The 27,779-nt window shown below is 37.6% G+C and overlaps 1 protein-coding gene across 1 annotated transcript in view; it reads left to right on the top strand.

Annotated features, from left to right (window-relative positions):
• Positions 1 to 27,779, top strand: part of LOC126163028 (solute carrier family 23 member 1) — a 249,748-nt gene that overhangs the window by 206,776 nt on the left and 15,193 nt on the right. Inside the window, exons 6-8 of the mRNA XM_049919899.1 lie at positions 8,751 to 8,871; positions 13,970 to 14,111; positions 23,473 to 23,586. Of these exons, the coding sequence (XP_049775856.1) occupies positions 8,751 to 8,871; positions 13,970 to 14,111; positions 23,473 to 23,586 (377 nt within the window). The remainder of the gene's footprint in view (positions 1 to 8,750; positions 8,872 to 13,969; positions 14,112 to 23,472; positions 23,587 to 27,779) is intronic.

Below are 27,779 nucleotides of genomic sequence, written 5' to 3'. Positions count from 1 at the left end.
AAAAAATTCAGAGCCTAAATGAATAATGAATGAGCTGACTCAAAAAACTCACAACGATGGTTACAGATCAGAATAATATACTCAATCATGAGTGGGAATATAGCACAAAATCAATCAACAACATAAACCAGAGTATTTAAGGATATGTTGACTCATGAAAGGATAAAATAATGAAAAAAGTATTAGGGCCTAAGCTTACGATGTGGGGACCAACCCATAAATCCAAACCACAATGGGTACAAACCAGCAAAAAGTGTTTGAACACAACAAAATTAATAAAGTTCATAATCATATCAATAAGTTCAATCATATGTAAAGAGTAATTGTGAGAAGCATCTAGCCTCAATCAATAGTTGTACCCTCTCCTTGAGTGCACACACACACACACACACACATACACACACACACAGTCGCAACAACCAGGGGTACCCAAAACAGAGTTAAGCATGATTTTTCCCACAACTCAAGTTCCAGTCACATACAATATTGCAGTGCTCAGGATAAATACTGATAAACAGAGTCATAAATAGCTTTGAATGATGACATAATTGTGTAGCTTGCAGTGTGTGAAATCAGAAATACAGGGTGTTACAAAAAGGTACGGCCAATTCCTCACACACAAAGAAAGAAAATATGTTATGTGGACATGTGTCCGGAAACGCTTATTTTCCACGTTAGAGCTCATTTTATTACTTCTCTTCAAATCACATTAATCAGGAAATGGAAACACACAGCAATAGAACGTACCAGCGTGACTTCAAACACTTTGTCACAGGAAATGTTCAAAATGTTCTCCGTTAGTGAGGATACATGCATCCACCCTCCATCGCATGGAATCCCTGATGCACTGATGCAGCCCTGGAGAATGGCGTATTATATCACAGCCGTCCACAATACGAGCAGGAAGAGTCTCTACATTTGATACCGGCGTTGCGTAACAAGATCTTTCAAATGCCCCCATAAATGAAAGTCAAGAGGGTTGAGGTCAGGAGAGCATGGAGGCCATGGAATTGGTCCGCCTCTAACAATCCATCGGTCACCGAATCTGTTGTTGAGAAGCGTACGAACACTTCGACTGAAATGTGCAGGAGCTCCATCATGCATGAACCACATGTTGTGTCGTACTTGTAAAGGCACATGTTCTAGCAGCACAGGTAGAGTATGAAATCATGATAACATGCTCCATTGAGCATAAGTGGAAGAACATGGGGCCCAATCAAGACATCACCAACAATGCCTGCCCAAACGTTCACAGAAAATATTTGTTGAAGACGTGATTGCACAATTGCGTGCGGATTCTCGTCAGCCCACACATGTTGATTGTGAAAATTTACAATTTGATCACGTTGGAATGAAGCCTCATCCGTAAAGAGAACATTTGCACTGAAATGAAGGTTGACACATTGTTGGATGAACCATTCGCAGAAGTGTACCCTGTACATGGTACGAAAACAACTGGCTCTTCCGTAGCACTCTCCATACAGTGATATGGTCAACGTTACCTTGTACAGCAGCAACTTCTCTGACGCTGATATTAGGGTTATCGTCAACTGCATGAAGAATTGCCTCGTCCATTCCAGTTGTCCTCGTCATTCTAGGTCTTCCCCAGTCGTGAGTCATAGGCTGGAATGTTCCATGCTCCCCAAGACGCCGATCAATTGCTTCAGACGTCTTCCTGTCGGGACACCTTCGTTCTGGAAATCTGTCTCAATGCAAACGTACCGTGCCACGGCTATTGCCCTGTGCTAGTCCATACATCAAATCGGCATCTGCCAACTCTGCATTTGTAAATATTGCACTGACTGCTAAACCACGTTCGTGATGAACACCAACCTGTTGATGCTACGTACTGATGTGCTTGATGCTAGTACTGTAGAGCAATGAGTCGCATGTCAACACAAGCACCAAAGTCAACATTACCTTCCTTCAATTGGGCCAACTGGCGGTGAATCAAGGAAGTACAGTACATACTGACAAAACTAAAATGAGCTCTAACATGGAAATTAAGCGTTTCCAGACACATGTCCACATAACATCTTTTCTTTATTTGTGTGTGAGGAATGTTTCCTGTAAGTTTGGCCGTACCTTTTTGTAACACCCTGTATACCTCTTGTTATACAGTCTATGCTTGTGGTAATTGTCCATACAAACTAACCTACATACATAAAGACCTAGAAGATTCAGTTAGAACTGATTTAAAAAAATACTGATCTAAAGTTATATAATGTATTGGGAAGTCAATCCCCCTACTTGAAAAAAAATATATTTATGTGGAATAACACTTTTTTGGCAGTCTTGGCTAACAATTTAGAAATCTCAGTTGCAACACTGATGTAGTTGACAGAGGATTGAGTACATTACCCAGCACCTATGATCTCTTGTAAGTCTACTGGTGCAGCAGGGTACAGCCATACAGCAGTGTGGGAGTGTATCCACCTACATCTTTCAGCTCCCACCCTAGAATTCTCATCACATGGACCAGTGGATAGGTAACTTCATGTCTAGCATTCACATCAAATCCTGAAACATTGTTCCATGTACTAAACATGCTGTTCAATACCGTCTTCATATCACACGGTATATGCTCTCCCCATTGATATTGCAAAATCAGTAGGATTTATGTCAGATGAGATTAAAAAGTATTCACATATGAAACTTTAATAAACAGAGTTAAATGCAATGAAAAGAATGGACTAACAAGGTAATATATACAGACATATGAAGATACTATTTCTAATTTTTACAGTACAGTTTATGAACATTGTCCCATTTCAAAATTGCAAAATAATCTACTCATTTAGTCTCATGGCATATATTTATCAAATTCTAAAGCAAAACTTTATTACAGAACATAACTATATGATGTATCACAGATTTTAACTCACTCAATAGATAAGGAGGAACTTTAGAAAGCACATCATCTTACATACTAAATTCATGACAAACAAAACACATTTATGTTGTCTTATGAATCTGCAAATGTAGTGTATATTTTCTCCCAGACTAGGGATCATCATGCATCCATGTTCAAAGGTCTTGTCCTCTATACTAAATGTTAACAGTACTATACATCATCACATACATCACATGTATTGTCAACACCATTCACAAATACCTCTTCATCATTCGTAAACTCTGCAAATACCTCATACTCCTACTCATCATCATATTCCTCCAAAATTACTTCAACAACAACATCATTAACAGTATAAGTCCCATCTCCATCAAAGTCATTTACTTTACCTATATTCATTTGCAATAAGCAACCAGTCTCAGACTTATCAACCTCAGTTACTTCACAGCTTTCATTCACATCTAGATAAAAAACACCACCTGGTTCAGATCCAATACAGCCATCACCAGATTTACATACATCAACAATACTGTTTACTGCCCAAGAGAAGAAATCATTAGTATATACTACTCCAAAATTCTCACTACTCTCACAATCTGGTTTGTGATGAGCACTTACACAGCTATAGTTAAACATAGTATCTCAAAACTTTTGATTGAAACATAAATGAGAAATCTGATATTCCTTCAGATACATGTGCCATATCATTAACACTGTTATTACTGTCTAATTGCAAGTGTAACTTAGGGTCCCTATGCTTGTTATGTTTCCTTGCCTCAAAACTGCGCACCTTCATAGAGACAGACTGCTGTTTCCCGGGTAGTTACCTCTATGATTGTTTTTCTTATTAAATTGCTCATGGTTATCCCAATTATTCCTATTCTGCTGATGTTCAAAATTTCTCTGCCTATTAAAATTTTGATCCTGATAGAAGTTACCATTATCTCTGTTTCTGTAGTTATTCCCATTCTGATCTCTATCATTCCTATTGTTATGGTACATATTTCTTTCTACTGCCCTATCCAGCCTGTCACCATATCGTAAAAACTGCTTAAGACAATCATCATGTCCTGTACCAAATCCCACTGCAACCTTTCTGGTAATCACCTTTTAAGTGCATCAATCAATGTCGTTTCATCAAATGGTCTGTTGAGGTGTGTTAATTTCTCAAGTTGGCTTTTACAAAACTCTTTCAGACTCCCATTCCTATTCCTATAACTAGGACCATCCAAAAATTCACTTTTAACTCTCCCCTGTTCAGCTTCCAACGAAAATTTATTTAAAACACTTTTCTTGAAACTTTGATATGTTTCCCACTGACTTAAATTTAAATTTACCCATGACATGGCTTTGCCTTCAAGACATCTTTTAATAAATTTAATTTTTTGGTTGTCACTCATGCCTGACACAAAACTCTCTCTACAGTGGTGCAGAAAATCCACTGGATGTAAATTGTCTGATGGAAAACTTGTGATTGGAGTGTTGGACGCAATATCATTGTTTGAATACAAATTGTTGTGAATGCAATTTTCCTGAATTGCTGAAATTTTTTGATCTAAAACATTTACATTGGTTTGAATATTGTTTTCAACATTTAAAATTTTTTGATCTAATCTAGTGATTTTTTTTTCATTTTTTCTGCCACAGCTTTTTGTTCAACTCTGATGTCATTAACATTCTTTGACCGTCTTGCTGACTCAATAGTTAACTCATTTTCCAAAACAATAAATTTATTTTCCAAAACATCAACTTTTTCTTTCACACTATTTAACTCCTCTGACAACCCATTTTTTAGCTCTGAAACTTGATTAATAAATTGGTTTATTTGGTATGTATCCAATCGATTTTCAATTTTTAGGTAATTTAATTGTCCTTGTAACGAAGTAAATTTTTCACTTAACTGATCATTAACTGCACTAAATTTGCTATTGTTATCTGTCTCTATTTACTCTAGTTTTGCCAGAATTAACTGCAAAATATCAGTTTTTGCTGTTTCTTTGCTGACTACACTTTTACTCTACTCAAATATGTCCTGGCTAGATCCCACAACTTTCACTTCTACATCACTACTACCCTCCTCTATTCATTTTTTAACAAGCACACAAGTCCACAAACAAATTAATTTCACAAATAATTTATACTTATCATTCCTTTTTGATGTTCTTCATCATAGTTGTAAAGTCCTCTTTCATTTGATCTGATCCGTCATAGTTGGTGGTACACCATCACTGTTGATATGACTATGTTGGGAAGCTTTCGGTCTTCTTTCTTTGAGTGATTAGAAATTTGTTCAAACATAAACTGCAAATGACACAAATCACTCTCCCTTCCTCTACAACAGACAAAAGTTCATCAGTCAATCGATCCCAGATGACAACAGCACATGTAACCTACCCCTCCTTCACATCATTTGTTAATTGTCACTGACTTCAAAATAAACTCTTTCAATAAGCTTTGATAGGAGTAATATTTACAATAAACTGTTTTACTTATCTTCTTTGCTTGTAATTGGCTCCAGTTCTTCATGTCTAGGGGCTGATTCTTGAACCTGAAATTTTTTACTTAATAAGTTGTCATGGTTCCAATTGACAGAATAACTACTGAAGCATTACCTGTTTTTATGTTGATTTTTCTTCATTCAAATTTTTCTAGATCACACTGTCTTAACAATTTCCACTTCAAAATAGAAAATTACATTATCGTTGCCAAACATAAAAACACATCCGATCACATCAGAGGCATGCCTACTACTCAGCCATTCTGTGACACTAAAAATATTCCAAAGAGTTTACAGATTTTCTTGACAAATGACTTTCTGTTTATCTATACCATTATTTTATAAATGAATCCAGAAAGAAATTTAATAAATATTGTCTGATTGTGCAATTAATAATAGAAATTTTAAGTGTACTAGATATTTTGTAATTTCAAATGATTCTAAAAGAAAAGTAATTTTAACTGTATATGCAGAGCTAGTATACATCAATTGTAACAATGAAAGTAAAGTATTTCTTTTTGTGGATTGTAGCTTGAAATATACCACATCGTGTACAAAATTATATGCAATTCTTTTAGTTAAACAGCTGAGATAATATTAAAAAGGCAGAAAATATATTTGGTATTGATAACTTCTGTTGAAGGAAAGTAATGCTAGAGGAAGGTGTCCTTTTACAACTGGAGACATCCAATGGTGAGCACAGCACAAGGCTATGAAACATAAATAAACTGCTTAGCCGATGAGTAACTCACAATAGAGCTACAGTGCTAGAGGTGTTGATAGAAAGCAGAGCAGTGGCAATGATAAAGAAAGCAAACACTAAACAATGAAAAATCCATGATGGAAGTTAACAATATTATGAAAAGGATAGTTGCTACTCACCATATAGCAAAGATGCCGAGTCACAGATAGGCACAACAAAAAGACTGTCACAAAATAAGTTTTCGACCAACAATGCCTTTTGTCAAAAATAGACAAAACACACACACACACACACACACACACACACACACACACACACAAGCACAACTCACACACACACATGACCACAGTCTCTGGCAGCTGAAGCCACGCTACAAGTAACAGCAGCAGTGCACGATGGGAGAAGCAACTGGGTAGCGGTGAGGAGGAGGCTGGAGTGGGGAGGGGGAGAGATAGCAGGGTAGGGGTGGAGAACAGTGAACTGCTGCTGGGGTGCTTGCAGGGATGAGGGTGGGGCAGCTAGGTGCAGTCGGAAGGCTATATGGAGGATGGGGGAGAAGTGGGGGTCTGGGGTAGCAGAAGAGGGGAGAAGTAAAAGGTGTGTTGGTGGAATAGAGGGCTGTGTAGTGCTGGAATGGGAACAGGGAAGGGGCTGATGCGCGAGGACAATGACTAACAAAGGTTGAGGCCAGGAGGGTTATGGAAACATAGGTCTTCATTTCAATGACTGCTTCCCAGACTGTGCCATATGGATCCTTCCCACCAACAACAGCTTTCCTGAAATGTGCATATGGGAACTCTCCCTGCAATGTATCCTACGTTCCTGTAACCCTCCTGACCTTAACCTTAGTTAGTCATTGTCCTCAACCATCCAGCTCTTCTCGGTTCCCATTTTTTTCTCTCCTTTTGTGCCCCCTCCCCCCTCTGCCTCTCTCCTGCACTGTGTCTAACCTCTCTACTGCACCTAGCTGCCCAACCCTCTATCCACGTCTCTATGTGTGCTCCCCAGCAGCACTTCACTGTCCCCCACCCCTACCCTGATATCCCTCTATCCCTCCCCCTCCCCACCCCAGCCTTCTTCTTACCCTCACCCCACTGCCCCTCCCATCATGCACTGGTGCTGCTCCTCAGAGTGTGGCCTCAGTTACCCAAGACTGCAGTCATGTATGTGGAGTTGTGTTTTCATGAGCATGTATGTGTGTGTTTGTCATCTAATTCTGATGAAGTCCTTACTGGCCGAAAGCTACGAGGGTTGGACTTAAATAGTGTCAATTTTTACCACCTATAACCAATGGACAAATTCAGCCTCTGGATGCTTGTTTTCTTTTTCATGCCTATAAAACATGTTATTGCACTACCTCCAACTACAACTTAAAGGATAGCCAGTTTCACAATAAGCTCCATGACAAACTGTTTCACATTAGGCTGCATTCCATCATATTCTATCAGTTTTAATCACTCTGTTACACCAATATGATTCTATATGCATTCATTTACACTGGATACCTAGCTGAATGTCTTGCACAGTTTGTAACTCCCAAGGAATTCACCTTCCAGCTTGATGGTGTGAACCTTTGTGACTACATCCATTTTGTGAAATGTAATACATACATTTCATAGACAGTTGATGCCTGCATCTCCCAACCATTCATTTTATGTGACTCCCCCCCCCTCCCACCAACACATGTGGTGAGTCATAAGCAGCTAATATTTTTCCTGTCATAATGTTAACACAACATGATCAAATAAGCCTTACAAAAGATTGCACTTGTGACCTCGCACTCAAGTTGTTCCTTGTGAGTGTTAAATTATTAATGTGCTTCAACTGCACATGTCTCAATAATAATATATTAACAATGTTCATTAAAAAGATAAGTCTGTGTACTTACCTTTCTACCAAGAAGCTGCAGTGATTGTAGTTTTCTGTAATCTTATCTCTCTTGTCAAATTATGATCTCTTCCTTATATCATTTCAGTTTATTTAATTTGTGTCATGCTTTTTAAAAAAGGTAAGACATTTATATAGGTGATTCCATGATGATGATCCAAATTTCAGAAGTGATGCAGAAGGGTAAATGTAGCAGTCTGTGGTAAAGGACTTGGTCCAGAAACAACCAAGTCAAAAGTTGTAAGTGAAAACCACTCTGACACCTCTAACAGCACATCTCTTCTACTGAAAGCCTTTTGCTTGCCATATTTGAGAGGAGTTGGTACAGACCAAAAACAAAAAGAAATCCCATAATCATGGGCTCTAAAGTGCATACCTTAAGCGCTAGCCTTAATTCAGTAGAAGAGATGTGTTTCACAGTAATGAAGATGATGAAGCACTCATAGCTCTTGAAGTGTGCATTTTAGAGACCATGTTTTTTGGACAGTTTTTTCTTGTTTTGGTCCATACTACCTCCTCCCAAAATATGGAAAGCAACAAAAGTGCTTGCAGTAGAAGAGATCCACTGTGAGAGTTATCTGAACAATTTTCACTTAAAACTTTCAATTCAGCCATTTTTGAACAAGTGTTCCTTATCTGAAATTGATGCAGTTATCCTTTGCCATCATTCCTGAAAGTGTGTAACACCATCACAGAATCAACCTGTATATAAAAAATATTCAATTTTCATTACAGACACCTAATGAAAAACAAGCCCCAAAATGTAAAACTTTCTTAATTTTGGTGATATCTTTTTATTGTTATTACAGGACTATCATCATGCTGACTGTGTTCTCTCAGTGCATGCGATCAGTCAGTGTTCCTGGAATCAGTTATAAAAGAGGTCAAGGACTATCTTTGGTCTGGTTCCCATTGTTCAAGCTTTTCCCAGTAAGTCAATATATTTATCACTGGAAGCAGTTTGTGATAGTCTTGAATATAATACTTTAATAAAAAACAAAAGAAAAGTTAATGGCTATAAATTAAATTTAAGGGATCTTACATATTATTCTTGTATCATAAGAATTTTTAGGTCTCTAATACTATGTCATCTTCAGTTACTATTTCAATTGTTTCAAAGCTCTTGCTTTATGGGGTATCCTTAATTTTATTATACTTTTCATACTGACATGACACCTTTGTTGTCATCTTACAAAATGAGAATATCTTACATTTTTCTGTAGTGGCAGCTATCATTTAGTGGCCTAGTGGTATCTTTGATCTAGATATTTTTCTAAAATTGCCAGGTTTGCCTTGATGATACACTAGTATTATTGACATTAAAGCATTGTGCACATTTTTCATGGTGTTTGGACAGTGCTGATATCACAAACTGTTAGAAGCATGTGTATCATTAATCTCCTTTAACTATTCCTTGATCTTACTAGTGAACTCTCCCATAAGTCCTTGTTAAGAAGCATTATTAAATGTTTTTTTATTGGATACGCAAAATTGTTTATAAGTATTCCCTGTGAGTAAATCCCCACTCTGCATAATTCCTTTATTTACTTCAGCAATTACCTCATCTTTCTCAGGAAGATGACAATGTTTTTCAATGACATGAGCATCCTAAACAAAGTTCATGACATTGTTTTTCAGTGACATGAGCATTCTAAATAAAGTTCATAATGAACTTAGGCAGCAAATGTAGTTGAGCTAAAAACAAAATATTTACTCAAGAAAGGTTCATTTCACATTATTAAAATATATTGTGTAGAAAACAATGTTATTTGATTCCAGATACTAATAGGATAAAGTGTCCTGTATTAAACAATACCAAGCAAAAATTATCTGAAAAAGTTACCAGAACATTTCAATGTACAAGTAGTTGCTCAATCGCTCAAAAAATTAAGGTGAATGGATGCTTGAAGAAGTAGTGCCAGCTGAGCATTGACAGACAATTGTTATATAATGCAGAATAGTTCTCTTTTTTATGCAATATATTGACAATTGCATAAACTTGAGAGTTTATGTAGTACAAGAGAGAGCAGGGACATTTTGTGATATTAGCACTGGAAACTACTAACAAGTCAACTTATTCATCACAGTAATCATTTGGTACATGAATTCATCATATTCAGTCTTGTTTTAATCACTGTGGAATTGTTTACACCAGCTCCTCAATGTCTTTTGACCTTCACTCAATTTTTTCCTACAGCAATAATATTCTAAAATCCTGAATACAACTTTTACATTAATGCAGGACTCAGCATCCCACTTAGTTTCTGTATGTGCTAAACATCATACATTTTATGGTGAAGGACTGTTGCTGTTAATTGTCATGCATTCAGTAAATAAGTCACCAACAGATCCCAGATGCTTTGCTTTTTCTATTCTATTTATCTCCTTCTACATAATTAATTAAAAATAAATTATGTATGTTCTTGGTTGAATGCTACATGCAGAAAATGATAACTTCACCACAAATGATGTCAGAATTTATCAGAGGAGCTCATATTCTCAATTATCTGTTATAGATTTATTTGTACAATAAGTAGAAAGACTAACTGAGTTCTGTGACAAGTTTCAGCTAGTAATAGTCAATACTCTGTTCAAGAATCACAAGAGGAGGAGGTATGCTTGGAAACGACTGGGCGATACGGAAAGATTTCAGTTAGATTACATCATAGTCAGACAGATTCTGAAATCAGATACAGGATTGTAAGGTGTACCCAGGAGCAGATATAGACTCAGTTCACAATATAGTAGTGATGCAGAGCAGGCTGAAGTGTAAGACATTAGTCAGGAAAAATCAATATGCAAAGAAGTGGGATACGGAAGTACTAAGGAATGATGAGATATGGTTGAAATTCTCTAAGGCTATAGATACAGAAATACAGAATAGCTCAGTAGGCAGTACAGTTGAAGAGGAATGGACATCTCTAAAAAGGGCCATCACAGAATTTGGGAAGGAAAACGTAGGTACAAAGAAGGTAACTGTGAAGAAACCATGGGTAACAGAAGAAATACTTCAGTTGATCAATGAAAGGAGGAAGTACAAAAATGTTTTAGGAAACTCAGGAATACAGAAATACAAGTCACTCAGGAATGAAATAAACAGGAAGTTCAGGAAAGCTAAGATGAAATCACTGCAGGAAAAAATACGAAGACATCGAAAAAGAAATGATTGTCGGAAGGACAGACTCAGCATACAGGAAAGTCAAACCAACCTTCGTTGACATTAAAAGCAAGGGTGATAACATTAAGAGTGCAATGGTAATTCCCCTGTCAAATGCAGAGGAGAGAGCAGAAAGGTGGAAAGAATACATTGAAAGCCTCTATGAAAGGGAAGATTTGTCTGATGTGATAGAAGAAGAAAAAAAAGAGTCAATTTAGAACAGATAGGGGATCCAGTATTAGAATCAGAATTTAAAAGAACTTTGGAGGACTTAAGATCAAATAAGGCAGAAGGGATAGATAACACTCCATCAGAATTTCAAAAATCACTGGGGGAAGTGGCAATAAAACAACTATTCACGTTGAATGTAGAATGTATGAGTCTGGTGTCATACCATCTGACTTTCTGAAAAACATCATCCACGCAATTCCAAAGACAGCAAGAACTGACAAGTCTGAGAATTATTGCACAATCAGTTTAACATCTCATGCATCCAAGTTGCTTACAAGAATAATATACAGAAGAATGGAAAAGAAAATTGAGGATGCGCTAGACAACGATCAATTTGGGTTTAGGAAAGGTAAAGGCATGAGAGAGAGGCAATTCTGACTTTGTAGTTAATAATGGAAGCAAGACTAAAGAAAAATCAAGACATGTTCATAGGATTTGTTAACCTGGAAAAAGCTTTCGACAATGTAAAATGGTGCAGGAGTTCGAAATTCTGAAAAATGTAGGGGTAAGTTATAGGGAGAGGTGGGTACAACAGCCAAGAGGGAATAATAAGAGTGGACGACCAACAATGAAGTGATCATATTAAAAAGGGTGCAAGACAAGGATGTAACCTTTTGCCCCTACTGTTCAATCTGAACATTGAGGAAGCAATGATGGAAATAAAAGAAAGGTGCAGGAACAGAACTAAAATTCAAGGTGAAAAGATATCGATGATACAATTCGCTGATGACGTTGCTGTCTTGAGTGAAAGTGAAGAAGGATTACATGATCTGCCGAACAGAATGAACAGTCTAATGAGTACAGAGTATGGATTGAGAGTAAATTGATGGAAGATGATGGTAATGAGAAGTAGTAGAAATGAGGACAGCAAGAAACTTAACATTAGGATTGATGGTCATGAAGTAGAAGAAGTTAAGGAATTCTGCTACCTAGGCAGAAAAATAACCAATGATGGCTGGAGCACAGAGGTAATCAAAAGCAGATTATCAATGGCAAAAAGGGTATTCCTGGCCAAGAGAACTCTACTAATATCAAATAACGGCCTTAATTTGAGGAAGAAATTTCTGACAATGTACATCTGGAGTACAGCACTGTATAGCAGTGAAACGACTGTGGGAAAACCAGAACAGAAGAGAATTGAAGCATTTGAGATTTGATGCTATGGACAAATGTTGAAGATTAGGTTGACTGATAGGTAAGGAGTGAGGAGGTTCTGTGCAGAATCGGAGAGGAAAGGAACATGTGGAAAACACAGATAAGGAGAAGGGACAGGATGATAGGGCATCTGTTAAGACATGAGGGAATGACTTCCATGGTACTAGAGGGAGCTGTAGAGGGCAAAAACTGTAGAGGAAGACAGAGATTTAAATACATCCAGCAAATAATTGAGGATGTAGGTTGCAAGGGCTACTCTGAGATGAAGAGGTTAGCACAGGAGAGGAATTCGTGGCAGGCTGCATCAGACCAGTCAGAAGACTGATGACCAAACAAAAAAAAAGGGGGGGGGGGGATTTTAATGTCCATTTGATTAAAAATTAAAAGAAACAGTGGAAAGTTGAAGATGGAATAAAAACGATATTATGACAAGGATAGATTGCTACTCACCCAATTCCCAAAGAAGGCCTTTTGGCTGAAAGCTCAAATGGTTAGTAGCGTTTTCATTGTGCCAGTCTGCGATGCAATGCCTCCTCTATCCTTCCTATAATATTCCTATCCTTCCTATAATATTTCTGATTAAAAAGTAAAACATTATGACCTAAAGTAAATATGGTATCTTCTTTTGTTCATTTCACATATATAAAACAGATCCATTTATAGTGGCCAGAACCCATACAAACAGAAAATTGTATGGCCAAATTAACAGACAAGTTTTTGAATATCAGGAACATTAGCATAACAAATATCTGAAGCAAACATAAACTTTACAGTTTGTCTTTGTATTTGGAAATATCACAAGTGTCAGCACAAAGATTCAGTATTGTCAGCTCTTCTGAAAGCATCATCAGTTCTGTGTGGTACACTTGTTGCTATGTTGTTACATGATACTGTATTACATAGAAGTATTTCAGTATTTATGTTGTTTGCCTCATCTCCTCTTGTTACTTTATGTAGCTGTTTTATTTAATAAATTTCTAAACACATACATATCTTTCTTCCCATGTATCTCGCTTCAGTTTTATGTGCAACTGGAATTTGTTTCTACTTATGCTCACTGTCAACTAGCTAAGCTCATTCATACCCATAAAAATAGTGAATCTCTTTGGCTATTGAATTAATTTACCATAACACCTTTTTTAGTGTTCTGTACTTTTTACCCTTGATCTATTGTTTGAACTAACTTATCCAACTCTTTTCCTCATTTTATGTTATCTCCTTTTTCACCTTAGTTCTAGTTAAATGGTTAAGGATTCAACGTTACATTCCTGCTCACACATTATGAAAAAACAATACGTGATAGCTTCATTCTAACTATAAAAGTGATCATCTGGTTTCCATTTCTATGAATTTATTATTTGCTCTCAATAGCTTGTGAAAATTTTAACTGTTCACTGAAACAAGTGTTAATGAATGCCAAGTAGGGGTCTAATGTGCAAAATTTTTATATATTGCTAGGCTGCTTTTCATTCTTCATTATTGCAGGTTCTTCTTACAATCTTAATAATGTGGGGTATTTGTGGCTTGCTGACCTTATTTAACGTACTTGAAATAGGCCATCCTGCCAGAACTGACACAAAGATACAAATTCTAATGGATTCACCTTGGTTTCGGTTCCCTTATCCAGGTATTGTATTAGACTAGTAGCCACTGTTTTATGATTATCTATATTCTTACACCAGCTGCCTTCATTTATTTCTCTTTTAGAAGTGAAAGGGAAAAATTATATTACTTAGTTAATAAGATAGGATGTTGTTATCACATTTTGAAAGAAAAATAACACATTGAATGTCATTCAGTCTTATAATGGATGTTTCTTGTTTAACTGCAAAGAATTGTGTGATAGCAACATGCTGAGGGTTTTAGTGACAGGCTCCATATGGTCCCTTATGTTCTCTAGACTTTTCTGTTGTTGAGCTAAGGTAATTCAAAACTCTTCTTACAGATATTTTACATTAATTTTGCTGTTCATCATGTTTATTGCTGGTGTGAATGAAACATTCTTTAAAATGGCAAATACATTTAATTTGGAACTCATATAACCAAAGAAAACAAAGGTGGTAATAGTTTGTTACAGCAACACAAACATAAATGTAATTTGTAATAGGAAATCCAGGATGGAACAATGACAGTATAATGAAAAGGATAGTTGTTACTCACCATATAGCACAGATGTTGATCGCATATAGGCACAACAAAAAGACTTTCAAACAAAGTTTTTAGCCAAACAGGCCTTCATAAGAATTAGACAGCATACCCACACACACTCACACAAATGCAATTCACACACACATGATCATGGTCTCTGGCTCTCAAGGCCAGACTCAGTTTAGTGACAGAAATCGATAACTATTATTAACAAATCCTTTGGCACTTCGACTAAGTTGAATTTTTGACAGAAATAGCTTCACCCTGTAAATTTCCTTCCCTTGATGAGCAATATTATTGCATACTTGATTTCAAAGTCTTTAACAACACTGACAACGCCCACATGATCTGCAACTCTGGACTATAGATGAGCTTTATATGGAAGACATGAATGACATCTCTGCTCTTTCGCCTTTATATGTGATCTCTGACAGATGAAAAACGTTAACACTATGGCTGAAAGAAGTGCTTTAGTAACTTTTCTGATAGTCTCACTTCCCTCTCAGGCATAAAAATCCATACTGTGTCTCATGAACCACATCTCACTGGTCAGTACTTGATGGTATAGTGCCCTTGGTCTGTCTCCTGAGTGGATAGGATCTATATGCGAGCCATCTGCCTTGCTTCTTTGGTTCTGGTGATGACATGTTTCATGTAGGCATCCTGAGTTTCATATGCTTGAAATTGGAAATGTGTGTCCAGTGTCATTTTCACCTCACAACTATGGAGCAGAAGTAATTATGGGAAACCTGTAAAATCTTCCTTATCTTACTTTTCCATGTTGTATGTGAACATCATGATAGTATTTTATCCTAATCTGTTTGACATCAACATACATCTGGAGCATATCTACCATTGTCTTATTAAAGCATTCTGTGAGGCCATTTGTCTGTGGGTGGTAGGCAATTGTCATCCTGGGGGATGTCACAATGTCAAAATTATCTCTTATACTAAGTCTTGACAGGAAGACTTTTCCGTGATCAAAGATAATTGCTTGATGTGCTCCATACTTCAAAATGATGTATTCCACAAGGAATTTTACAGTTTCTGGAGCTTCAGCATTCTGCACAGCTTTGGTGACCACATAGTGAGTGAGGTAGTCAGTGCATTACCACTATCCATCAATTTCCATTTGTCGACTTGGGAAAGCTCCTTAAGAAGTTATTACCAATCCAGTAGAATGGTACTGCTACAGATAGTACTGGTATCAGATGCCCCAGAGATAAATGCAGCATGTTCTTACATCATTGTTATTCCTTATGGTGGCTTGCATAGTGTCTAATGGTTTGGTAGAGACCCAGCCAGCAAGACCTGTGTCTGATTCTCTCTAACATCTTCATGAATTCCAGGTCACCAAGTCAGCGCATCATGGAACTACTTGACAGATCATTGACTTCTGATGAGCTGTGTTGGTAAGCAGCCATTTCCACTCCATCGTACCACAGTTACTGTTATACAATGTTCCATTTATTAATTTGAATTGTCCTTTGGTCAGTTTCTCATTTGTCAAGGCCTTTATGGTTTTTGTCATTGCTACTGTGTTCTATCAAAGGAGTCCTTGAAAGTCATTCAGCATCCTTGTGTTTGCATCTGTTTTTATATACCATTGTGATGATGCACTCATGAAGCATCAGTGCCCATCTGAACACATCCTTCAGGCCACTCAGCCAGCATTCAGGTGATGATACGTCACTTTAGTGATTGATTTACCGAACTTGTTGATGGCCCAGCCAATTGCAAGGTACTGTTTCTTGGTTATAGGATATTTGATCTCAGACTTGTAGAGCTTTCTGGAAGCAAAAACTATTACCTTTTCAGCATCTTTCTGAATTTTTACTAGAACTGCCACTATCCCAAAACATCTAGCATCATTGTGAAGTTCTGTCTTAGCATTCTTGTCATACAATGCTAGAAAAGATACGCCTCCTTAAGGACAAGAAAAGATCTTTCTTGCACCTTCCACCACACCTACTCCAGTCTGGTCAGAAGTGTCACCTATCCCATCAGAGGTAGAACTTCCTGTGAAACCACTCACATAAATCTACAAACAAAGCTGCAATCACTGCTACATTCGATGTAGGCATGACAACCAACAAGCTGTCTGTCCACATGAATGTCCACAGACAAACAGTGGCCAAGAAATAGCTGAACCACCCAGTTTCTGAGCACACCATCCAACAATATGTTCTTCATTTCAGTGACTGCTTCATAGGATGTGTCATCTGGATCCTTTCCACCAACAGCATCTTTTGCAAATTGTGCTGGTCGGAACTCTAACTGCAATTTATCTTACATTTACCCTCTTGGCCTCAACCTTAGTTAGTTGTTGTGCTAACACATTAGCCCCTTCTCTGTTCCCATTCCAGTACTACAGAGCCCTCTATTCCACCAATGCACCTTTGCACCTTTCACTTCTCTCCTTTACTGCTACCCCCCCCCCCCCCTCCACCTCTCCCCCATCCACCATATAACCTCCAGACTGCACCTAGCTGCCCTACCCTCTACCTCGTCCCTACACACTCCCCAGCAGCACTTCAACTTCACTGTCCCCCACCCATACCCTGCTATCCCTCCCCATCCCAGCCTCCTGCTTGCCCGCCCCCCCCCCCCCCACCCGCCCCACTTGCATTTCCCATCATTTGCTACTGCTCGCAGACTGACCTCAGCAGCCAGAGGCTATGGTCATGCGTGTGTGAGTTGCATTTGTGTGAATGTTTATGTGTATGTTGTCTATTTCCAATAAAGACCTTGTTGACCAAGAGCATCCTTTCTGACAGTGTTTTTGTTGTGCCTCTCTGCAACTCAGCATCTTCACTATATGGTGAGTAGCAACTATCCTTATCATAATATTGTCATGTTCCATCCTGGATTTTCCATTGTTTGATAGTATGTACGTTATGTGATAAGCATAATTAGTCATTTTGTCAGTGCATTTACTTACATTTTTGTTGGTAATTTCATTGTGTGGCACACAGAGCACAGTAACAAGAACATCACAACTTAACACTTTCACAATAATTTGTTTGCATCAATCCAAAGAGTCTTAAAAGATAAACTAGTTTATAGAACTAAAACCGTAGTACACAGTGAAGATGGAGTATTTATATCTAGATGTGTTTATTTCATGGCAAATATTAGATGAGTAGTTGGTAAAGACAATTTTTTTCTCACTCAGTGAAACTGTCCTTCAGCACTGGGAAGTTTCTGAAGAAGTTAACGTTATTACTTACAGATTTACCATTTAATAACATAGCTCCATGTACTGTGTCATGAATGGATATTCCCAATTCTTCATGTAAGTCTTTTTGGTGTCCCCTGTCCTTTTTGTGTAATATATGAATACCACACACAATATCATGGAATGGGTGACGTATTTCTTATGTGGGTGGCTATTACTGATTTGTTATAGTTGTTAATGTGTTAGATATTTAGATATTTTGTTGTGTCTTTTTATGGAAGTCTTGCCCTGTTTGGCCTACATAGAGGGCTTTACAGTACTATGAGCTACTGTGCATCCATGAAGCCTCTCCACAGTGGCAAGCATTGTGTGTCTCACCTTGCAGGACATGTAATGTTGGAAGCACAGTCATGTCGCTGTATAAGGTTGGGGCCACATTTCACTGTTAGTGGTTGCAGTTATGTTAGGAGATTTGATTCAACACTGTTACAATTGAAACCCTTAAATTAATTAACTATATTAATTACAGTTAAATACACAGTACACACCAATATCATGATAGGTGCTGGAAATGTTTTCCTCATTCTTGAAGGCATACTTCAACACATTTACATTCATTTATGAACACTTTTACCAATGTTCCACATACAAACAAATGCAGATATTCAATTATTGCAGTCTTCACTTCATCTATTGCCTTTGGGTTTTTTGATACACAAATGTTTTAGCCACACCCCAAAGGAAATAGTCGGGTGAGGACAGAGCCGGTGAGTGTGGGGGCCAAAGACCGTACATAATTACTCTGTCTACAAAGATTTCATATAAAAGCTATAGGGACTGATGTGCTGTATGAGCAGTAGCATTGTCTTGTTGGAAAAATGAATGATTGATTTCAGTTTCTTTGAGCAGGGCAATAAATGGATAAATTATCCGGTAACAACAGAGATTAAGAGTGACAGACATATCGGAAACATCTTCCCTATAATTCGAACTTGTGTTAGGGCAACCTGGACTCCAATTGTCTCTATATGAAATGACATTTCGCTTAAGGCTTGTGGATTTTCTGTTGACCAAATTTAGTTAATTTTGTGAATTAATGCAGCCAGATAGGGAAACCTAGCCTCATTAGTGAAAAAGGTTCAATCTACAACACCAACTCCATGTTGGTTAACAAATTGCTGAAACCATTCACAATACACTATGCATTTCACATGGTCTGTACAATGAAATTGTTGAACAGCAATAATTTTACATGGATACAGCTCCAGTTCTTTGGTTATGGCCTTATTTGCTGTCATACAAGAGACTATAGCTTCTTATGATAATCCCCTCACTGATTTTGTTGGACTTCTCAACATGGTGCCTAAAATGTCACCAAGCTTCCAGTCCATTAAAATAGCAAGCTTACCAGTTTGTGGTGCATCATGAACTGAAAATGTTGTCTGGAATTTGTGAATTAAATCACATATAGTTTCACAATATGGACACCTTGAAGCAGGAAACACAATCTAAGTTGACACCTCACCTGCTCTGTAAAGTTTTCTCCCACACGGAAAACCTCTTCCACTAAAAATGCATATCTGCAATAGTAAGCATTCTCACTGCACTCATCTTACACAAGAACAAGACAATAACACAACCAACAACTGCGATGCACACATAACACTGCTACCCCCAACCTATCCCTGCAAGTCCATGGAACACATGCAAGCAAGACATAAATGTACTGCCAACCTTATGCACCTTATGCACCCTTCAAGGCAAGACATGTGAAGCTTGCTGCTGTGGAGAGACCTTGTGGACATCCTGTATTTTATAAATGCCTGATTGTGAGTGTTTATCTATATAGGTATGTACAACAAGATGAAAGGAAATGTAGACATGTGTGACAAATTGCATGCTGTTTCCAGTTGTGCAAGACACACTTGCTGATGGCCTATGGTCATATTTTATACTGCTCTGACTGTCAGAGGTATCAGTTATTAAGTAATTCATGCTGCTAACAACCCAGACAGCGGTACTCAATGAAGAGATTTGCTGCACATGTTTCCTTTTCTGCTTCTTTCAGAATGCTTGCACGTCCAAGCTGCCATTAAAATTTAAACATGGTAAATTAATATGTTCACAGGTACTTTGTTGATTTTTGTTTGTAAATCTATGTTTATCTAGATGCAGACCAACAGTCTGCAGCAACTCTTAATGATGTGAAAAAAGGCATGACTACTGTAAGGTTATGGTGTGCAACATATTGCTTGACTTTGTGAGTGAGCTATGGCAGTTATTTGTCTGTAGGCATTTGGGACAGCTCTGTGAAGTCTGCTGGAAGAGTGAGTGGTTCTACATCAAGGAGTTCCACCAGAGACAGGCAGAGATCTTCTTTATAAATGAAATGTATACCCAAAACAACCCACAGTAGGGCATCTTTTCATTCTGTTCCATGAAGCTTGAGAGCTGATTTAACACTTTTGGAGACCGGGCACTTAGAAGAATATCAAGCCTAGGAAAGTGACCATTTATGCCATAACTGGCACATATGTAATTTATATATCTTCAAATGTAATAATACTAAAAAAAGGACCAAGCTTCAAGATTTATTTTCTGTATTTAGTGTAGTTCTTTCATAGACCACAAATTTTAAAACAATGATGACAGGAAGTATAATTATCCTCCAAGAAAAAAGTGGGATGTGATTTATTGAGCTTCCGAAATTTCTGGCCCACCTCAGCAAGTGTGACTTATTTGTAGCAGAACTATAGAAATCTGTGAAACCTAATAAGTACACACACAAAATTACATCGGTTTGATTATATTGGCTCACCCATTCACATCAGCAGCTGTTATATTTGCTAATGTTTCTTTTAAAATAATTCTTGAGATTGACAACAGAAGGCAGTACCAATCAAGGGACAGGTAGCAAGAGGTTGGGTTGTTTGGGGGGAGAGACCAAACAGCGAGGTCATCGGTCTCATCAGATTAGGTAAGGATTGGGAACGAAGTTGGCCGTACCCTTTCAAAGGAACTATCCCGGCATTTGCCTAGAGCAATTTAGGGAAATCACAGAAAACCTAAACCAGGATGGCCGGATGCAGGATTGAACCATCATCCTCCCAAATGCGAGTCCAGTACCTAACCACTGTGCCACCTCACTCGGTCAGGTAGCGAGACATCTGTTCAGTGTTCTCATAAGAAATGAGTGCAATCTTCAAGCAATCAGTGGTTCATGCATAGAAAAAATTGCAGCCAATCTATACTCAGCTGCGCTCTTCTTAACACAAAGCTGTGGTCCATGCATTGTTCAGGCTTGGTCTTCAAAGTGTTACATGTGCAGTGCCCGCACTAAACTAGTCCATTTCTTTGAGGATGCTAGATTGTTGTTCAGAATGGCTGAACACAGCATAAGTGACATAGTTCAGTAAAAAAATGCTGACTCAAAATATCTACCTCGACCTGTCTTTATTGCGGTGAAGCATCCAAAACACAAAATCCATGGAGTGACAAATGATTTTGCGATGGTCTCAGCAGTTATGTCCAAAATTGAAGTAGCCTTGACCCAGCTTGTTAGCCTGTAAGTACTGAAAGACTATATTGATAACCATTTGAATCGGGAAGGTGTTTAACAAGGTCGAAGTGGATGAGCTGGAAATGGTCATGTTGTGGTTGTACATGCCATTCTATTTTAGTGTGTTGGCAGACACTACATGCTTGTGTCCAGTATTTACAGTCTTTCTTAATGAAGTGGTCTGTGACAAGCTTCATTGTAGGTTGGATCCAGGGTGTGATAGTTTGTGTCATGTATGGCTCACCTCATGAACAAACTAGTGAACAAAGATGGTTTTGTGGAACATTGCATAGTACTTGGTTGAAGAGCCAGGAAAATCACAGTTTGTAGGAATAATTGTGCATCCTGAAACCACTTTTGCAAGATTGTCAAAATCAGTGTCTACTGAGAGAGCATTGACCCGTGAAAGGAAATCAGCTATGAAATTGTCTGCAGCATGAGTCCAAATGGTGAAATTGCTAAAACAAACTTATTTAAAATGGCAGTTAAAAACTACTTATCAAGAAATACATTCTATACATTGAAGTATTGAGTAGGGGTTTGTAAAAAATGTAACACAAATAAATAATAATAACAATAATAAAACCTCTATTATTCAACATAATGCTTTTTTTTTTTCTCGAAAACTTACCTCCAAAGCTATGCAATGTATAATACAAACACCTTATCCTCTACCTGAGCTCAACATCTCAGTTGTTACAGAGGGATGCTGACTCACTTTCTCAGGCTAACAGATGGGAAGTTGCGGTGTAGGAGTAAACCGAATGAGACAGTACTGTATCTAACAGAGTGGCCTTCACGGTAGGGGCTCCAATCTTAATCCAGGCATCCTGATTTATGTTTTCTGTTGTCTCACTAAATTACTTCAGGCAAATACCAGGATGGTTCCCACTAAGAGCACAGCTGACCACATGTTCCATTCTTGTCAAACTAGACCTGTACCCCCACAGGCGGGTGCGCCTGAGCATAAAGCGCCGAACAACAAATAACATTGTCTTTTACCATTCCATTGTTGTTTTACAGTTTTGAGCCCATACCTATTCCTTCCTTTGTGCTTCATCTCACACACTGACAAGTTGTGTGGTCATACATCCAAGTAAACAGCAGTAGTATAAAAAAACAGCAAACTTAGAAAAAATTTATGATCCATGCAAGAAAATGTCCCATATTCTGAACTAGACCACCATCCCACAATGAGGTAGTTGACTATGAGATAATTAATAATTGAGTAAGCATATTTCTGGGATCTGATGCTACTGCAGCATTTAATGCTTCGAGTGGTTCATTACTGTTGGGTAACACTTTTGTGCAGCAACAGAGTGACATAATGAAAGTTTATTTTATTATTGTTTAATTAAACAATGATTTAGCTCACATGATATAAGTTTATTTTATTGTTGTTTAATTAAACTAAGATTAAACTGTGATTTTGCTCATATATGTTTACTGTGGTAACATAAAAATAGCTATTCATTACATGTGTACAAAGTATGCCATGGGCCCACTCACGTTACAAAAATCAACATGCCCACTCAAGGGTTAAGTATGTAAATAACTGTTATATGTGAATTGCTTTAATTTTGTAAGGAGACCACTAACTGAAAGAAGTGATGAATTGTCCATAGGCAAACACAAAAAGAAAAAAAAAACTTGCCAAGTTTCAGAGTAATCCTCTTTTGGGCTAGAATACAAACTCTCTCTCTCTCTCTCTCTCTCTCTCTCTCTCTCTCTCTCTCTCTCTCTCTCTCTCTCTGACTGGACACATAATGCTTTAATGGGTAAGATAATCCTGTGAGAGGACCAGAGTAGTAAGAGCCCGGTGGGGGGGATTAGGCAGGTCTTGTACCTTGGTCTGTCATAGGGATATGACCGCTGTGGCAAGGGGCTGGGAATGAAAGAGGCATCTACCTGAACTTTCATATAGAATTATTTTTGTTGTTCTTCAATTGTAATACCAAGACATGTCCAATATCCTTGTAAGAGAGATCTATGGGTGAATAAAACTAATACTACCGCTACTGCTACTGCTGCTGCCGCTGCTACCACTACTAACAGTTTATAATCAGGTTCATTAATGAAAACCATCCCTCCTCATTTCTTTAGGTCAGTGGGGAATTCCAACAGTCAGTGCGGCTGGTGTGTTAGGAATGCTTGCTGGTGTGTTAGCCTGTACAGTTGAATCAATTAGTTACTACCCTACAACAGCTAGAATGTGTGGTAAGTCATTTTCACAAACAAAAGGAAACTTCATATATAACATTTCTTACTATAAATGAAACATAACTTAAATGAAACTATTATGTTGATAACTTGTTTATAACAATGTCTTTCACTGGTTTTAAGTATCTTCCATTGCACTGGCATATAATCAAAAGTGTTAGCATATTGTGCAGAATTTCAGTTTTGATTGTGTTAAAAGATAAGACAAGGGCAACATAGAAAAATAAATAAAATATATTTTGTGCAAATGCAAGTTGAAAAAGATTGTGTAAAATAAACTATTGAAAATTACACAGAACATACATTGGTAATGTCCTTGTCTTCCCTAAGGTATTTATTGTTTAGATTAATGGTTCTCTTGCTATTTGCCTAGCAGTATAAATTAGATTGTTCAGAAATTCTTACATGCCAAGATTAGTAACTTTTGATCTGCAGGTTGTAATGGTCGCCTATTCATAGATATTGCTAATTGCTGTAATCGCACTATTTCACTCCCATTTACGGAGCTTGTTAGCACTTGATGTTAGGTTGGCGCCATTAAAATGCATTGTGTTGTGGTAATCGCTGCTACTTGCTGGATCGCTGCTGTGTCTCGATGCTGATGCTGGCTCTAAATCTGGTTGTCTAGGGTTAAAAACATGAAGTCCCATGTTTTTATGAGCTTTTGATGATAAAGAATGAGCGAAACCAACAAATATGTAAACTTCAAATATTTATTACTCTGGTAGCCATCTTAATTCCACTGTCCACCAAAGACAATGACACAACACAAAGTAGTACTTCCTTTACATGTTCTTTGCATTGTTTATCCACCTCAAACAATAACACACAAACACACTTTACCAAAGTGACATTCCGACTGCGTCTCGACCCTTCTTGCTGCTTGTATTTATAACATTGTCAAAGAACTACTAAAAAGAGATATAGTTTATAAGTCACATGTACATCTGTTATCATAATTTGTGCAGAAAAGTTATTAATTTGCATCGAGTGACATAATTTAACATGTTATTAAAATGACAAACAAATTTGTTGACTTGACAGAATAATTCTTTGTTACAAAAAGGCCGTTTTTTAGAAGTTTGTCAATTGACTTCTCTAATTTGCATAAATAAGTAAACAACATGAATTATTAAGAATTACATTGGTTTTCGTCTAAAATAGGATTGCTTACATGAATACTGAGTGAAAACGCTCCTAGTGAACAAATAGGTTTCACTGGGTGATTTTTATTTGTTGGCCACTATTTTTCATACTTCATATTAATTATTTAAATGAACTTAGTGTTTTTACATGATGACATTTGCTGTATCAGTGATCAAGTGATATAAACTTTTGTGTGGGTCAGTTACTCAGTATAATTTAATGGGTTGACTGTTTATGCAGACATGTTATGCAATCATTGTTAATATACACAATAACTTTTCTATAATCATAAATACTCGTTAAACTGGTTGAATTTGGAGGGTATCGCATACTTCGGTAAAGTAAAGCCTTTAATATGTTCCGTTACAAGGTGAGTACAGATTTTAGTGATTTCAAAGTTTAACTTTCATTTACAGGGTTGTTGTTGTTGTGGTCTTCAGTCCTGAGACTGGTTTGATGCAGCTCTCCATGCTACTCTATCCTGTGCAAGCTTCTTCATCTCCCAGTACCTACTGCAACCTACATCTTTCTGAATCTGCTTAGTGTATTCATCTCTTGGTCTCCCCCTACGATTTTTACCATCCACGCTGCCCTCCAATACTAAATTGGTGATCCCTTGATGCCTGAGAACATGTCCTACCAACCGATCCCTTCGTCTAGTCAAGTTGTGCCACAAACTTCTCTTCTCCCGAATCCTATTCAATACTTCCTCATTAGTTATGTGATCTACCCATCTAATCTTCAGCATTCTTCTGTAGCACCACATTTCGAAAGCTTCTATTCTCTTCTTGTCCAAACTATTTACCGTCCATGTTTCGCTACCATACATGGCTACACTCCATACAAATACTTTCAGAAATGTAATGTGGGGCGAATAAAAGTGGCCCGTGAAACTGAGTTCCAGGGTACAAAGAAACATAGCAGAGGAAAGGAAATACAGTACTAACCTGCCTATAGCAGAAGTTGAAAGTGACCCCATTCATGTGTTTGCACTTTTGGGCCCTGGTCAGCAAGTTGCTGAAGGTGGATTGAAGCTGGACTGCTGGAATTTCTGCAGTCTCATCCAAAATGTTCTGTTGCAGTTATTAAAAACTATGAGGGTTGTTGCAGTACATCTTAGACTTGAGGGCTCCCCACACAAAGTAATTGCACTCTGATAGGTCAGGTAACTTTCCACAATGAACACCTGCTGCTCCACTGTGAGTACCATAATCCCCTTTGCACTGCTCTATTGACACTGACACAGCCCACACCATGCTCTGAACTGGTGTGGATCACATGGTGAGAGAACATTTGGTGTGCATGTCACGGGGTATGGTTATACGCATATATTCACGTCCAATGGTATCCAGTCATCTGGCCACTTTTATTTGCCCCACCCTGTATTAATTTCGTGAAATAATGCATCTGCTCATAGTCATTTAATACTCATGCACAGGAGTGGACAGTAAGGAATAAATGTGGTTTACACACACTCTTATGCACTTAGGTGTACTAATGACTGTCTTTTAATACATTCAATTAATTACATTAATGTACATCATAATACTTTAATACATCTAATACATTAATAATTACATTAATACATTTAATACACTCAAAATTAAAAAGAACTGGAACTGCTGTCCAGTACCTACATGTCACTTCCAAAGGAATTGTGAGGATACAATTAGATGAATTACAGGAAGCACATAAGCATTGAAAGAGTCATTCTTGTCATGCTCCATATGTGAATGGAACAGGAAGTAGAAATCCTAATAATTCATAGAATGAGACATACCGTCTGCTATGCACTTCATAGTGGTTTGCAGATTATAGATGTAGATGTACCTTCAGGTGGAAAATTCCAGTACAGCCAATAGACACGTTTAAAAGTGAAAAAATGCTATTCCCATCTATCAGAATTATTAATTCCTTCCTCACTGTGGGAAGAAGTACAGGTTGTGGGAAGTCAGAAAGTAAGGACAGGTTCTTAAGACTCCAACGTGAGAGAAATGAGCCTCTTACGAGCACTAGTCATTTATGATAATTTGCATACCAACTGTTAAAATATGATAACAACTGACTTCCGCTACACGCATAGACTACTTTATCACTATATTAACACTTTCTACATTTATCACTGTGTAATATGACACTTTCTGCTTTTTCATTACTGTATAAGTTGTCATACTCTGTGACATAGATTTTCAGTAAGAAAGAAGGGAAGTTAGTGTTTAACATCTCATTGTAAATAGGTTATTAGAGGCAGAGCACAAACTCAGATTCCAAAAAAAGTAGCAAATTAAATCACTTGGATCATTTTCACAGAAATCATCCCAGTATCATCTTTAAGCAGTTTAGGGGAACTACAGAAACTCTGGATGTCCTGATGAGGATCTGAACCCCAATGAATGGCAATACAGAGTTTTTACAATATTTACATCTACATATATACTTTGCAAACCATTGTAAAGTGAATGGTGGAGGGTATGACCCATTAGTTATTAGGGCTTTTTATTTTTCCATTTATGTGTGGAGTGCAGGAAGAATGAGTGCTTCAATATCCCTGTGCATTCTGTAATTAGTATAATCTCATCTTCATGAGCCCTATGGGAGCAATACGTAGCAGGTTGTGATATATTTCTACATTCATTACTTTAAATTGGTTCTAGAAACTTCCTAAGTAGATTTTTGTGGGATGGGTTATGTTTATCTTCAAGCATATGCCAATTCAGTTCCTTCAGCATCTTCAAAACACTCTCCCATGGCTCAAATGAATCTGTGACCTTTAGTGCTACCCTTCATTGTAACCATTCAACATCCACTGCTGGTCCTCTCTGGTGTGGGTCTCACACATTTCAGCAGTATTCTAGGATGGGTTCCATGAGTGCTTCATATGCAGTTTTCTTTGTAGCTTGATTGCATTTTACTAGTATTCTACCAATGAACTACAGTCTGCCATCTGCATTGCGTATGACTGAGCCTGTGTAATTGTTCCATTTCATCTCCCTACAAATTGTTGACACAGATCCTTGTATGAGTTGCCCAATTTAATACTGTAG

Source organism: Schistocerca cancellata, chromosome 2 (assembly GCF_023864275.1).
Source record: "Schistocerca cancellata isolate TAMUIC-IGC-003103 chromosome 2, iqSchCanc2.1, whole genome shotgun sequence".
Lineage (NCBI taxonomy): Eukaryota > Metazoa > Arthropoda > Insecta > Orthoptera > Acrididae > Schistocerca > Schistocerca cancellata.
The sequence above is the reverse complement of the archived record's forward strand: the minus strand, read 5'-3'. Positions and strand labels throughout refer to the sequence as shown.